This window comes from Salmo trutta, chromosome 5 (assembly GCF_901001165.1).
Source record: "Salmo trutta chromosome 5, fSalTru1.1, whole genome shotgun sequence".
NCBI classification, from domain to species: domain Eukaryota; kingdom Metazoa; phylum Chordata; class Actinopteri; order Salmoniformes; family Salmonidae; genus Salmo; species Salmo trutta.
The window spans coordinates 54,186,464-54,202,719 of NC_042961.1; the positions used below are offsets into that span (position 1 = coordinate 54,186,464).

General features: G+C 41.9%; 1 protein-coding gene across 1 annotated transcript in view; it reads left to right on the forward strand.

Moving 5' to 3' along the window:
- ndrg2 (NDRG family member 2) overlaps positions 1–12,910 on the forward strand; it is a 36,289-nt gene extending 23,379 nt beyond the window's left edge. Inside the window, exons 3-16 of the mRNA XM_029754284.1 lie at positions 1,411–1,452; positions 1,721–1,826; positions 2,084–2,204; positions 2,310–2,372; positions 2,627–2,687; positions 4,925–5,011; positions 6,100–6,156; positions 7,709–7,812; positions 8,153–8,191; positions 8,290–8,341; positions 8,460–8,507; positions 9,100–9,135; positions 9,266–9,317; positions 9,516–12,910. Coding sequence (XP_029610144.1) covers positions 1,411–1,452; positions 1,721–1,826; positions 2,084–2,204; positions 2,310–2,372; positions 2,627–2,687; positions 4,925–5,011; positions 6,100–6,156; positions 7,709–7,812; positions 8,153–8,191; positions 8,290–8,341; positions 8,460–8,507; positions 9,100–9,135; positions 9,266–9,317; positions 9,516–9,679 — 1,032 coding nt within the window. The 3' untranslated portion in view covers positions 9,680–12,910. The remainder of the gene's footprint in view (positions 1–1,410; positions 1,453–1,720; positions 1,827–2,083; positions 2,205–2,309; positions 2,373–2,626; positions 2,688–4,924; positions 5,012–6,099; positions 6,157–7,708; positions 7,813–8,152; positions 8,192–8,289; positions 8,342–8,459; positions 8,508–9,099; positions 9,136–9,265; positions 9,318–9,515) is intronic.
- Positions 12,911–16,256: the final 3,346 nt, after the last annotated feature.

Consider the following 16,256-nt stretch of genomic DNA (forward strand, 5'->3'; position numbering starts at 1 on the left):
AGTACATTTCTTTGCCACATCTTTTGCAGTTTTACTTAAGTGCCTTATTTCAAACAGGATGCATGTTTTGGAATCTTTTTATTTTGTACAGGCTTCTTTTCACTCTGTCAGTTAGGTTAGTATTGTGGAGTAACTACAATGTTGTTGATCCATCCTCAGTTGTCTCCTATCACAGCCGTTAAACTGTAACTGTTTTAAAGTCATGGTGAAATCTCCTTCATCTCCGGCAACTGAGTTAGGAAGGATGCCTGTATCTTTGTAGTGACTGGGTGTATTGATACACCATCCATAGTGTGATTAATAACTTCACCATGCTCAGAGGGATATTCAATGTCTACTTATTTATTTTTTGCCATCTACCAATAGGTGTCCAATAGGTGTTCTTTGTGTGGTATTGTGAAACTTCCCTGGTCTTTGTGGTTGAATCTGTGTTTGAAATTCACTGCTGGACTGAGGGACCATACAAATAATTGTATGTGTGGGGTACAGGGATCAAAAATCATGTTAAACACCATTATTGCACACTGTTAGCCCATGCAACCTATTATGTGACTTGTTAAGCACATTTTTACTCCTGAACATATTTAGCCTTGCCATAACAATGGGGTTGAATACTTATTGACTCAAGACATTTCAGCTAGCCATTTAAAAAAAATGACATTATGGGGTATTGCGTGTGACCAAAAAAATCTTAATTTAATAAATTTTAAATCGTCAACAAAATGTGGACAAAGTTAAGGGGTGTGTGTGTGTGTGTGTGTGTGTGTGTGTGTGTGTGTGTGTGTGTGTGTGTGTGTGTGTGTGTGTGTGTGTGTGTGTGTGTGTGTGTGTGTGTGTGTGTGTGTGACTGCATGTGTTCTCGTGTGTGTACTTGTGTAGCTGCTGGTCTAGGCTGGCTCAGACATGAGAGCTTGGTTGATGTCATAGCCCTGAGGGTGTGTAAGATGAGAAGCTCTTCTTCTGTTGTTGTGCAGAACAGAGCTGGAGAGGAGGGTTGAGATGTGTTGTCTCAGTGCTGCCATCTGCTGACGGTGGACTGTTAGGGGAATTACAGACTCAAATGCATGAACCAGGACCATATTCCAAAAGTGTCTCAGAGTAGGAGTGCTAATCTAAGACTTCAGGTCCGCCGTGTCCATAATCATAATACGTTGATCTTATTCATTATGATGTAAAAGATAGAAACTGACCCTACTTTTTGAAGACGGGCACAGGACTCATGTTAGTGGGTTGATACTGTGAAAAGTATTTTCCAATGAACAGCTGTACATATTCATTTCACAATTATCTTCCCAGAGAGGTTCCCAGATGTATTTCACAATGATATTGTGTGTCAGAAATATGTCTAGTTCTGCCTACTGTTGTACCCAAAACCAATAGAGACCTGAACGGTTTTCTCCATCTTTGTAGGATGCTGAGGCTGCAGCTCGGATACTGTTGGACCAGGGCCAGGTAACATTTGGACCAGGGCCATTTCTGAATAAATGACCGTGTGTGTGTATGTGTCGTGTCTTGTGTCAGTGAAAGTATGTTTGTTCAACATATGTTTGTGTGTGTATGGTTTTATTTCTGTACGTGGAAGAATGTTCACTGTGTATATTTGTGTGTGTGTGTGTGTGTGTGTGTGTGTGTGTGTGTGTGTGTGTGTGTGTGTGTGTGTGTGTGTGTGTGTAGCTTAGTGTTATGGTAGTTTATGTGTGTAACTCTCCCTCCCTCTCAGGAACACAGTATTGAGACTCCACATGGTCTCCTCCACGTGACTCTCCATGGAACCTCCAACACACGCCGTCCCGCCATCCTGACCTTCCACGACGTGGGCCTGGACAGTGAGTCTCTCTCTCTCTCTCCTTCTATTACTCTGTCTTTACCTTTCATCTCTGCTTTGTTTCCCTTTCCTCAGTCATCCCCTACAGCAATATGTCTTTTTTAATTTTGAGTTTCTCTTCAGTTCTGCGACTGCCCTTTCTTCAGTTTTTTCTTTTTTATGGTGAATGATTTATGCTTTTCAACTTCTGACTTTCACTTTTTCTTTCTCTCTCGTTCCCTTTCTCTTTCTCTCTCTCTCTACCTCTCTCTCTCCCAGGTAAAAGCTGCTTCTCTCCTCTGTTTAAGTTTGAGGAGATGCAGGAGATAGTGAAGAACTTTACCCTGGTCCACATCGATGCTCCTGGCCAAGAGGAGGGGGCCACTGCCTATCCTATGGGGTGTGTGTGTGTGTGTGTGTGTGTGTGTGTGTGTGTGTGTGTGTGTGTGTGTGTGTGTGTATATTTAACTGTTCATATAAACATGTTCTCGCTCATGTGTCTTAGATACCAGTATCCGTCCATGGAGCAAATTGCAGAGATGATCCCTGCTGTCCTGACGTATTTCAAGTGAGTCAGACTTATTTCATCGTCATTACATAATACTTGCTTGTTTACTGTCTTGTCCACCACAAAAAAATGGATTACTTAGTATTCTCAAATGTCTACTGGCATTCACAACAGACATGTGGTCACTAACAGAAACTCTGTCACTAAGTCGGTACTTTGTACTGAAATACAGATGTATATTACAGTCCAGACATGTCTATCCATGTTGTTACTATCAGAAACACTATGCCTTAAATCTGTACTCCCTGTTCTAGTTTCCGTACTGTCATCGGAATTGGAGTGGGATCTGGTTCTTACATTCTCTCCAGGTTCACAGTGAGTGTGTTCTTATCATGTTACTTCCCCCTGTATCAGTTCATACAGCTGCCCTGCCATAAATCACATTATAAACACGGTAGTTCGAGCACTGAATGCTGATTGGCTGAAAGACGTGGTATATCAGACCATATACAACAGGTATTACCAAAAATGACTTTTTACTGCTCTAATTAAGTTGGTAACCAGTTTAAATTAGCAATAACAATAATAGCAATATTGCTTAAGTATACTATGCTGTTAGTTCTGTTATGTAGTCACTTGGTACTAGTCTGTGCATTGAACTAACATGTGTTAGTGTAGTGGGGTAATATTTATCATATAACCATATTATATATACCCCATATTAGACCCATAATAAGACTAAGCAATTAATGGACAAAGTCTATTAGAAAGTATATCTGACTCCATTTAACATTCTAGTAAACCCTCAAATGTGATCTGTAGTAAGGCTAAGCAATTAGCCCATTAAATGAATGATCTGACTCCATTAGATGAAGAGCAATAGGCCAGAGCCTAACGTTGAACCAGGTACAATCAGCTATTATGGGTTTAGCTGGCTAAGATCAATGAATGGTCATGAGTAGTGAATATCAAATCAAGTACTATTTTAATAACTTTGTAAAATGAATGGATTCACATACAAGGCATAACGCTTAAGTTACAAACCATTAACAAGCATTACGAGGCATTACTCTAGGCATGTAGACCCTATGTCTATGTGTAGTGAGAATTAGCATCAAACAATATTCAAAAATAATAATAATTTAAACCCGAATGTGTTTGGTTGCTAAGTTGCTAAGTTATCTCCATGTTCTCCACCGACCGGTCATAAGAGCAATTGCAATTTCTAATTGATTTCTATTAGAGCAGAGGGTCTGCAAAATAAAAGTGTTAAAGTGTGTTTAGACCCAATCAGGAAGTAGAGACTTGACTGCGTCTTTAAACATGGATGAAATGGTAGATGACTAAACCACTGTTCTGTCTTGAGAGACAGAGCTGTCAACAAAATGTATTTTAAACCTGACAAAATCACATTCAAAGATCAGTTTAAAGCTGTGCTATATTCAGCAGGTCGCCTTCTATCAGATGAGGATGACAGCAACATTCAGAATATAACGTGTGAGATCTAAAGCTCACCCACTGCTTGTGTGAATCAAATATGATTTACACAAGTTTGTAAGCCCAGTCTGAGCAGAGAGAACATAGTTTTGGTTGAGCCTGCATTAACAAAATATTGCTATATAGTTATCTCCTCAGGGTATCCCAATGTTTGCTTCTTTTTGTCAATTCATACAATTCAGCAGTCTAAACATACTATATATGAACTATTGCCGTGGAAATTCAGTACTGAGAAAGACTTGGTCATTTCTTCAAACAATCATCTTTATTTAATATCGATTAATTATTGCAATAATGAGGCTGGTCGACCCCCCCCCCCCTTTAGGTGACTTTTGGCAAACTCCAAGCGAGCTGTCATGTGCCTTTTACTGAGGACTGGCTTCCGTCTGGCCACTCTACCAGAAAGGCCTGATTGGGGAAGTGCTGCAGATATGGTTGTCCTTCTGGAAGGTTCTCTCATCTCCACAGAGGGACTCTAGAGCTCTGTCAGAGTGACCATCCGGTTCTGGGTCAGCTCCGTGACCAAGGCCCATCTCCCCCGATTGCTCAGTTTGGTCGGGCGGCCAGATCTAGTCATTTTAATTATTAGATTTTTTTTTTATATATATATATAAGAACAGATTCTTATTTACATTGACGGCCTTGGTGGTTCCAAACTTCTTCCATTTAAGAATGATGGAGCCACTGTGTTCTTGGGGACCTTCAATACTGCACCTGATCTCAATTTTGGGTCTCATAGCAAATGGTCTGAATACTTTTGTAAATAAGGTATTTCTGTGTATCTAAAAACCTGTTTTCGCTTTGTCGTTATGGGGTATTATGTGTAGATTGCAACAACAACAAAAAAGATTGAATCCATGTAAGAATATGTCTGTAGTGTAACAAACTGTGGAAAAAGTCAAAGGGTCTGAATACTTTCCGAAGGCACTGTTAATAATACTGACAAATGTTTTACTCTTGCTTTTGTTCTCTCTCTCTCGCACTTTCATTCTCTCTCTCTCTTTCATTCTCTCTATGTCTGTCTGTCTGTCTGTCTCTCTGTCTGTCTGTCTCTCTGTCTGTGTGTCTCTCTCTCTCTCTCTCTCTCTCTCTCTCTCTCTCTCTCTCTCTCTCAGATGGCCCATCCAGACTCAGTTGAAGGTCTGGTTCTCATCAACATGGACCCTGAGACCAGAGGGTGGATGGACTGGGCGGCCCAGAAGGTTACTGTCCGTTTAATATGTTTACAAATATATATTTTAAAGTATTTTGTATTAAATATTATCATTACTCAGAAGCCCAGAATGTTCTTTTGTATTTATTATGGATCCCATTTGCAACTACACTTCCTGGGGTCCAGCAAAATAAAGGCAGTATATACCATTTTAAAAACATTACATTTCATTCACAGCACATTATGTGTGTGCCTTCAGGTCACTACTCATCACATATTTACAGTACTAAATCCGTGTGTGTGTATAGTGCATATGTTATTGTGTGTGTGCGTGTGTCTGTGCCTATGTTTGTGTTGCTTCACAGTCCCTACTGTTCCATGAGGTGTATTTTTATCTGTTTTTTAAATCAAATTTTACTGCTTGCGTCAGTTACTTGATGTGGAATAGAGTTTCATGTAGTCATGGCTCTATGTAGTACTGCACGATCTCCCATAAGTAGGAATGACTTTTGCTTCCCTCCAGGCCTGAGGGTACACACTTTCTAGTAGGCTTAAATTGAAGACATGGCAAAAAGGAGTGGCAAAATTTTCTGCTATTATCCTCAGTAATTATATTGACCACCAAATCCCCTAGTTTCAGACTCCTAATTATCCTTACCCCTCTGAAGACTCCATACCACCTTCCACGCCAGTCAGAACTAAAGTGTTTTATCTCTGAACACTAAACGTTGGTTTCTCCACGACTGTAGGATAAGGGGAACAGGAGGTGGTGGGTTCAAAAATGTTCATATGTTCATGAATACTAGCAGCATTTCCATCAATTTGACTATTAGATCCAATATCAGTCCAAAATCTTATTCAAGTTCATCAAGTAGCGTTTAGAGGAGGAAAACAGCGAGTGGAATTGTATTCATGGTGGTTTTACTGTGCTGTATGATATTGACTAAGCTGTTATTACTTTTTCTTATCTCTCTCTCTCTCTCTCTCTCTCTCTCTCCCCATCTCCTCTGTCTGTCTGTCTGTCTGTCTGTCTGTCTGTCTGTCTGTCTGTCTGTCTGTCTGTCTGTCTGTCTGTCTGTCTGTCTGTCTGTCTGTCTGTCTGTCTGTCTGTCTGTCTGTCTGTCTGTCTGTCTCTAGATCACTACCCTGACCTCCTCCCTCACAGAGCAGATCCTGAGTCATCTCTTCAGCCAGGTGTGTGTCTGTGTGTATGCGTGTGTGTGTGTGTATGTGTGTGGTAAAAAAGACTGTGTGTGTTATTATAGACTGTAACCTGATGTTTTTTTTTGCTATTGAACTATCTATCTGTATCCTATAAAACACACAATATTTGACATAGTAAGGACATAAACTTGGCAAAAAAAGACCCTGTCTTTCAAAGATAATTCGTAAAAATCCAAATAACTTCACAGATCTTCATTGTAAAGGGTTTAAACACTGTTTCCCGTCCTTGCTCGATGAACCATAAACAATTAATGAATATGCACCTGTGGAACGGTCGTTAAGACACTAACAGCTCACAGATGGTAGGCAATTAATGTCACAGTTATGGAAACTTAGGACACTAAAGAGGCCTTTCTACTGGCTCTGAAAAACACCAAAAGAAAGATGCCCAGGGTCCCTGCTCATCTGCGTGAACATGCCTTAGGCATGCTGCAAGGAGGCATGAGGACTGCAGATGTGGCCAGTGCAATAAATTGCAATGTCCGTACTGCGAGACGCCTAAGACAGCACTACAAGGAGACAGGACGGACAGCTGATCGTCCTCGCAGTGGCAGACCACGTGCAACAACACCTGCACAGGATCGGTACATCCGAACATCACACCTGCGGGACAGGTACAGGATGGCAACAACAACTGCCCGAGTTACACCAGGAACGCACAATCCCTCCATCAGTGCTCAGACTGTCCGCAATAGGCGGAGAGAGGCTGGACTGAGGGCTTGTAGGCCTGTTGTAAGGCAGGTCCTCACCAGGCATCACCGGCAACAATGTCGCCTATGTGCACAAACCCACCGTCGCTGGACCAGACAGGACTGGCAAAATGTGCTCTTCACTGACGAGTCGCGGTTTTGTCTCAACAGGTATGATGGTCGGATTCGCATTTATCGTCAACGGACTGAGTTTGTTGTCATTTCAGGCAATCTCAACGCTGTGCGTTACAGGGAAGACATCCTCCTCCCTCAGGTGGTACCCTTCCTGCAGGCTCATCCTGACATGACCCTCCAGCATGACAATGCCACCAGCCATACTGCTCGTTTTGTGCGTGATTTCCTGCAAGATAGGAATGTCAGTGTTCTGCCATGGCCAGCGAAGAGCCCGGATCTCAATCCCATTGAGCACGTCTGGGACCTGTTGGATCGGAGGGTGAGGGCTAGGGCCATTCCCCCCTGAAATGTCCTGGAACTTGCAGGTGCCTTGGTGGAAGAGTGGGGTAACATCTCACAGCAAGAACTGGCAAATCTGGTGCAGTCCATAAGGAGATGCACTGCAGTACTTAATGCAGCTGGTGGCCACACCAGATACTGACTGTTACTTTTGAAACATTATTCAATTTATGTTAGTCACATGTCTGTGGAACTTGTTCAGTTCATGTCTCAGTTGTTGAATCTTGTTATGTTCATACAAATATTTACACATGTTAAGTTTGCTGAAAATAAACGCAGTTGACAGTGAGAGGACGTTTATTTTTTGCCTGAGTTTAGTAAGGACAATACTGTTGTGTAATTTGTGTCTTGGTTTATAGGAGGAGATGTCAGCGAATGCAGACCTGGTGAGGTCACACAGAGATCGCATCTCTAAAGCCCCAAACCTCATCAACATTGAGCTGTTCTGGAGAAGCTACAACAGGTACACACATACACAGTCCCATTCAAAATCCTATTTTCCCTAACCCCTAACCCGTGCTCTTTCCCTAACCTCAACCCAAAAACCTAACCTTAACCCTAAAACTAACCCTAGCTTCTAAACCTAATCCTAACACTAACACTAATTCTAACCTTAACCCTAAACCTCCTAGAAATAGCATTTGACCGTGTGGGGACCAACAAAATGTCCCCAGTTGGTCAAATGTTTGTTTATTTACTGTTCTTGTGGGGACTTCTGGTCCCCACAAGAATACACACACACACACAAACACACACAAACCTACACTAGTGTAACCTCCCATTCCTCCTTTCCTCTCTTACAGCCGCAGGGATCTGATCATTGACCGTAACAGCAACTTCAAGTAAGTTTCTCACCCCTTAAATCAGCTGTGACAACAGTATGGAATATGTCTCTCACTCGATCTCTCTCTTTTTCTCTCTTTTTCTCTCTCTCTCTCAGGTGTCCCGTGATGCTGGTGGTTGGGGATCAGGCACCTCATGAGGAGGCTGCTGTAAGTCTTCTACATACGTTAGACCTCAGTATGGACCTACAATTTAACCATCGAACACCGGTAATGTGAATGTCGCGGTGTGATATAATAAATGTGTTATTCTGTTCTTGTCCACCAGGTGGAGTGCAACAGCAAACTGGACCCAACAACAACCTCATTCCTCAAGGTACTCAAGCTCTACTCATCCCTTTGGTCTGGCATAATAGCCTTGTTTATACCTGCTGCTGACATGCATCGTTTGTCCTGATCTTGTCCACATTCTGATTGTGCCCACGTTTTCAGAAGTATGGTATTAAAATGTGTCTCATATCCGGCCACTGTCTGCATTGCCACCAGATTTCCTGGTCCCTCTCTATATGCATATTTTTTTTACAGCTATTCTTTCAAAATAGTATTGATTTTAAGACACATATTGATGCCAAAAGTCAACGGTGCCACCTGTCAATGATTTTAGAAGGCAGAATAATTATGATTTAAATAGTTTCACTGTCCATATCCGTCTACACTTGTAAGATATCCAGACACAATGCATGCCTGACTCCCCCGGACACAATCGGATCACAATGTGTCTTTAATCGTCTACACCTGTCTGAAAATGTGGGCACAATCAGAACGAGGACAAGATCAGGACAACGGATGCAAGTTAGAACCAGGTATAAACGGGGCTTTAGTTGCTGCCACGTAGCTCTGGCATCGGTATCAGACCTCTCTGTCAATGCAATACATCCTAACCTTTCTGTCATCCTCTTCTTCCTCAGATGGCCGATGCTGGTGGTCTTCCCCAACTCACCCAAGTAACACATTTCACACTTAACTGTGTTACGATTCAGATACACCACACAATGTTTATCTATACATTACATATACATATCTTCTTCTGCATTACCTATACATATGATGGATCTTCTTATTGTCTGCTTACAGCCCAGCAAACTGACTGAGGCGTTCAAGTACTTCATTCAGGGGATGGGCTACAGTAAGTTCTCCTCAGTTTCTAATCTGTGGCAATGAGGAACTACTGTGACCTCATGTGCTACTTTCTCTCTATCAATTTAATAACCTTCCCCTCTCTCCCCTCCTCTCTGTGTCCCCTCTCTCTTTTCCTCTCCATCTCACCCTCTGTCTCTATCTTTTACCCTCTCCCTTTCTCTTTTACCTCCTCCCTCTCCCACAGTGGCATCGTCCATTATGACCCGCCTGTCTCGTTCGCGCACCGCCTCACTGTCTTCCTCCTACTCCATGGACGGGGAGCGTCAGCGTTCTCGTACCCTGTCTCAGAGCTCTCAGGGCGGGCAGATGCCCCCCAGCCCCTCCCATACCATGGAGGTGTCCTGCTGAAGAGAGAGAGAGAGAGAGGGAGAGAGAGAGAGATGGAGAGCTGGAGAGCTAGAGGGATGGAGAGCTAGATGTATGGGTGGTGGGTGAGAGTGGGATGATAGCATTTGTCACTAACCCACTCCCACATCTCTTAAACCTGTCATTCCCCCAGACCAGCTAACAGAAAGAGACAGACAGACAGAGGGAGAGATATGCAAAAGTAGATATTGTAAAAGTAGAGGGACAGAGGGAAAATGAAAGACCGTTACTAAAACACTGTCCTCCCACAATTCATCTCATTCTAAAACACTGTCCTCCCACAATTCATCTCAACCTCATCTATTCATCTCTTTAGAGAAAGAGAGAGAGATCTTCACCTAGACAGCGAAGGATAGAGGGAAGGGATAAATGAAAATAAGGAATGGAAGAAAGGGAGAATTTAGGAACAAGGGAATATAGAAAAAAGGGTAGCAAGGAAAGGGCATTTTAGGGGTGTCGGCCAGTCCTCTCTCCCTCCCTCTATCGGAAAGTCTGTCAGCCAATAGAGCCCTTTAACCTATGGAGTGGGAGGGGTCTGTAGTGACCTCACCGTAGTGTTAACCAATAGTAATAATTATGATTATGATAATGAGAAATATGACTATGATATTAATGCTATTAATAATTATACTGACAATGATGTAATAGTAACGTTATAACAATGTTTCTCTTTAATTTTAAAGTTTGAAATATTATGAAATAGAAGAAAAGACTAGCAGAAATACTTATAATGAAAATGTGTGTCTGTCAACTCCTTTAATCAATTTATTATGATTTTTTTGTATTGTTGCTTTTTGTAACTTGCCTCAGTGAAGGGGTGAGGCTTGTCATTGGTAATGTGAACCTTAACCATAGCAACAGCCAATGAAAGTCTACTTCCTCCTCACTGTTGCCGGGTAGATCATGTCTTCCATTAGCCCTGTTCAAGTGACACATTTTTGTTCCCATGAGGGGATTGGGGTGGGCGGGTAAGGGGGATGTGGTTGTTTGACTGTGTGGAGCATCTGCATGCCTGATCTGATTTCAGCCAATGTGAATATAGACGGAATGTTTCCTTTTCTTTTGTATGCAAATATGGGTTTGTTGGGGTGTGTGTGTGTGTGTGTGTGTGTGTGTGTGTGTGTGTGTGTGTGTGTGTGTGTGTGTGTGTGTGTGTGTGTGTGTGTGTGTGTGTGTGTGTGTGTGCACATGTGTGTTTGTTATTAAGCTTTTGGGCAAAGATTAGCAGATGACGATGATGAGGATGGATGAAGAAGAGTGACATTGTTATAGTGAGTTAACTCCTACACTAGTAAATCAGTAACAAGTGCTTCCAATGCTGCTGGCAGTCCCAGACTCGACCAGCAGGGGTCACTGTGTTTGTCCAATAGGCTTTATGACGACATACATACATGTACAGTACCTGCATGCTATGGAGTGAAGTTCCCCTCTAGGTACAGATCTAGGATACGCTTCCCCTCCACCAATCCTAACCTTAACCATTAGTGAAGAAAATGCTAAACTGACCCAAGATCAGCATCTATGGGGCAACTTCCCCCTATTCCAGCCTGCATATACCTCACTACTAACATACTTTAGTCTTCATCAAAGAGATAAGCTAGCAAATACCTTGTTGAACAAGCACACTGTACATGTTGTGTGATAGCTAGATGTAGGCATTGCATAGCCCTATAGTGATGCACTGACCATGACTGACAGCTGAGCAAACCAATACCACGTCTGTCTGTTTGACAGTCAGCTGAGAGAACCAATAGCATGTCTCTCTGAAGTCAGGAGGTATGTGGAGTGGACAGTACTGGACTAGAGTATAGAGGTATCCGTATAGAGAAGGGAGTGTGAAATAAGGCATTATTGTGTGACTCTGTGTGTTCCTGGGTGTTTGGGCGCGTTTGTGACTGTGTTTATGTCCCGTGCAAGTGTGTGTGCATTTGAAAGCTCTCATACGTTCTAAGCACAATTTAAGAGGTGAGATGAGGATAGGATAGAACCCATCCCCTGTCCCATCGGACCTTCTTATAAATCAACAATGAACCAGCCCCTACACTGCCAACTCCCTAACCCTACACCCTTACACTACACCCTAAACCTAGAGGGTGACTGTCCACACTCATCAAGTCATACTATAGGAACCCTTCTCTGTATGATTGCCAGTTAGAACATTTAGAAGTGTTGTAGACTTGTCATATACTCAAAGTCAAAGCTAAAAACAGTTTTATACGATTGTTTTATAGGATTGTAATATACTTTCAGTGAAAACTGAATTTTAAATTGTTAATGTGATCTACATATAGTAAAAGGTCATAGACTAAAAGTACATTCATGTGAAGCTTAACACTGCCCTGATCCTAACCAATGGACTGAACACACTGTTATTTGACTCAATTACAGAATACACTTGGAGAGCTGTGTGTATGTTTTCGGGTGTGTGAATGTGTGTGTGCATGCAATGTGTGTGTTTGGTTTCCGTAGTTCAGTGCAATCATTAATATGGCTTATATAACATTTAAAAATAATTACTTTGAATTTTACAAACCTGTTTGCTCGTTTCTTTCCGATTCTCTTCAGAGTTCCTCCCCCTTCCTCACTTTTTAGAGTAGTCTGGTTGGATGGTTGTTGATGAAGATACTGAGGATAGGTCGGATGAGAAGAGTATTGTGATGATGATGATGATGGGGGTGATGATGTTCCTAGATAATAATTGGAATGTTATGTTAATGATATTTAGGCTCCTCCTAGTCTTGCATTGAGAATCAACCAATCTGGAATGGGAGCCTCGACTAACAAAGGGGAAATGGGTGGAGCCTAATAGTTTACCAATAAAGGGAGAAGGGGGGGCTTACTGTTTGAGTTGACAGTGGGCGGGGCTGTGTGAATGTACGCTTGTCCATTTCTTCTTTTTGGTTTTTACTCTCGTTTTTCCTTCAATCATACTCTTATTTTCCTATTTTGTTGTTGACCATTTCGTTTTATTAAGTGAAGTGTTAGTTTACCGCCTCAGTGTGCTCACAAGTTAGACAACAGTGTGTTAGTTCTTGTGTAACTTTTTTTAGCAACAGCACTAAACAAAAGGGAGAATAATATAAATGATTAACAAAAATTTAAAAAAATAACAGAATACAATCAAATTTACTTGTGTGGCTAATTTGTCTGTGTAATAAAATGAACAACCTAAAACATTACTGAGTAGTAATAAAAGACAAGAAGAAATCTTGACTATGTTCTTTTCTTTATTAGTCCAATTTGTGATATTCAAAATGACATTGTAGTGAGTTTACATCAGAGAGGAGATTGGAGTGAGTTTACATCAGACGAGATTGGAGTGAGTTTACATCAGAGAGGAGATTGGAGTGAGTTTACATCAGAGAGGAGATTGGAGTGAGTTTACATCAGAGAGGAGATTGGAGTGAGTTTACATCAGACGAGATTGGAGTGAGTTTATATCAGAGAGGAGATTGGAGTGAGTTTACATCAGAGAGGAGATTGGAGGGAGTTTACATCAGAGAGGAGATTGGAGTGAGTTTACATCAGAGAGGAGATTGGAGTGAGTTTACATCAGACAGGACATTGGAGTGAGTTTACATCAGAGAGGAGATTGGAGTGAGTTTACATCAGAGAGGAGATTGGAGTGAGTTTACATCAGAGAGGAGATTGGAGTGAGTTTACATCAGAGAGGAGATTGGAGTGAGTTTACATCAGAGAGGAGATTGGGAATTGCTTGAACAAATGTGTATGAATGTCTATTGTGTTTAGGCTATGTTTTTGTTTGAGAACGACATCAACCAATCTGGCGTCTTCTGCTGTACTTATCCATATACTTGTTATGTTGCCGTGGTTCACCTGATTGCTAATCAACACAACCCACCACACGCTGCATTTTCCTACAGAGAACAATAGTACTTCCTGGCATAGCAAGAGAAACCCAACTCCTCTCTCTGTATAACCTGTTATCAGTGGCGGTTCTAGCTTGTATGGCTCCCTGGGCGAACCCTCCCCCCGCCAACAACAACAAAAGCACCATTCTGTACTAACTCATTTTTATTCACCCCAAAAGACTAAATATATTACAAAAGATACAAAATATCAGCATAATGTAGACGTCTTTTAAGTTAACCTATAGCATTGGAAATTCCCCTCACTGAGCTCAGGACCTAGTCAATACAATCACAGAAAACCTTTATGATGTCACCTCAATGAAAGTTATCCAAATCAATAATGTGTTAGTTAGGTTGTAATCGGTTTGCTGCAGGCTACACACGTTATCATGATGAAACTGTGTGAAATGATATCCAATGTTAAGTAAGCTAGTTGGACAGAAAACGGAATATTGTCCCCCTATGTGTAATAACATAGCAAGCAACATAGGTTAACAAACATAAGTGTTATACTATTTCATTACATGCATAATATTATACTCATCAAGAGATGACGTAGCTGCATACCTTTATCTTTCATGAGTTTCTCCTCTTCTTTCCTCTTTTTCCTAAACTGGGCACCTGATGGCTTAGACCTTTACTTATCCATTTGTGTTGATTTGGCACTCGAGCATCAATACATTACCCATCCTCCAACACTGTCAACCAAGAGTCAAGACCAAAACAATTCACCTTGGTGGTGTGCAGACTGGTTTTATATTATTCTTAACGATTTCGCACAAACCATAAAAAATGCAACAATATGTCTGTGAAACTATATATTCACAGTATTATGAATGAATTGTGGTTTATTTGGTAGCATTTCGTAGTGTGACTGATTTGACTAATTGCATTAGTACTGTACAATGTTAGAGGTACGCTACTTGATAGATTCCCCCTGCTCCCTCTCCCTCTACCTCTGGCTTCCAGTGGGGAGACCTGAGGTCAACTAGAATCAGGACGACAAGATTAATTGACCCACAGTCCCACACGGTGACATGATATCATTGACGTGACGTGCAAATGAGAGATAGATAACTGATTGCGCAAATGTCACCATTCCAAATCTTTTTGTGCAGTCGCCCCGTGCTGCCCCCGGCAAGATGCCACCCTGGACGGCTGCCCATGTCGCCTATACCTAAATCCGCCGCTGCCTGTTATTACTTAGTACTCCCAAATACATTTCTCTGTTTGTGTGAAACCAGGGTCATGTTCATTCGGGTACTCGATGGAAAACGTTTTGAAACGTTTTTGTTTTGCAACAGAAAACAAAAATGGGTGTTTCCTGTTGTCCATTAAGTCCATTCCCTGTTTCAGTTCCTTTTCTTCCATTTGGTGCCTAATGAACACAACTCCTGGTTACTTTAACTGGTCAGGACAATCAGCTAGATCCATCGTTTACATTACATCCCTGTTATAATGCCATGTCAACATTGACACCCATATTCTAGAGAATCCCACAGAAGAGCCTGAGGGCAGATTTAGCGATTTCACTGCATGATATCATCTGATTATTTAAGTTATTGATCAAAAAGAGTGATATGAAATAGACTAAAAGGAACCATGTTTGACACCAGGAGAACCTGGGAAAGGTAGTAAGAGGATACCATCAAGATTTTGAAAAGGACATAACTGCTCTGTGGGAAGTCTGGGAACAGATCATGTAGGAGGTAAGAACCAACAAGTACAACATAGATCTGCACCTTAAATAGACATTAAATTAATGGAGAGACCTAGCAGCAAGACAAACATTGTATCTTATTTTAAAAGCATCATTGGGGTATTTCATCAACCCTCTCTGAGGTTTAATTATCTCCTGTTCTTACTGTAGACCTATGCTTCACAATACATACCGCACCTGTAGATAGGGTTTAAAAATCTGGTAACTTCCCAAAATTCCAAGATATTTCAGAAATCCTGGCTGGAAGATTCTGGATTTCCTGGGATTTATTTTTGCAACCCTAACAATACATGAAATGTTAGAGACCTAGAATACATACACAAATTTACTCAGGTTTGTGCATACATAACATGCTCAGAAGACATTCATAACATCGTTATAGGCACTATAGGACTACTTATTGTATTTCCTGTTACTTTTCAAGATGGAGCGTTTAACTGTTGTTTTACACATTTTTCTACTCTGCCGGTGAGAATACACCTTTAAAAAAAACATCACTACAGCCACTACTACAACATCTCTCTCCTTCTACAATCTCCACCTCTCCTACTACCCGATCCTGTAGGTTCGTGCTCTACAACATTCGCAGAGTACGACCCTGCCTCACACAGGAAGCGACGCAGGTCCTAATCCAGGCACTTGTCATTTCCCGTCTGGATTACTGCAACTCGCTGTTGGCTGGGCTCCCTGCCTGTGCCATTAAACCCCTACAACTCATCCAGAATGCCGCAGCCCGTCTGGTGTTCAACCTTCCCAAGTTCTCTCACGTCACCCCGCTCCTCTGCTCTCTCCACTGGCTTCCAGTTGAAGCTCGCATCTGCTACAAGACCATGGTGCTTGCCTACGGAGCTGTGAGGGGAATGGCACCTCCGTACCTTCAGGCTCTGATCAGTCCCTACACCAAAACAAGGGCTATGCGTTCATCCACCTCTGGCCTGCTGGCCCCCCTACCTCAGCGGAAGCACAG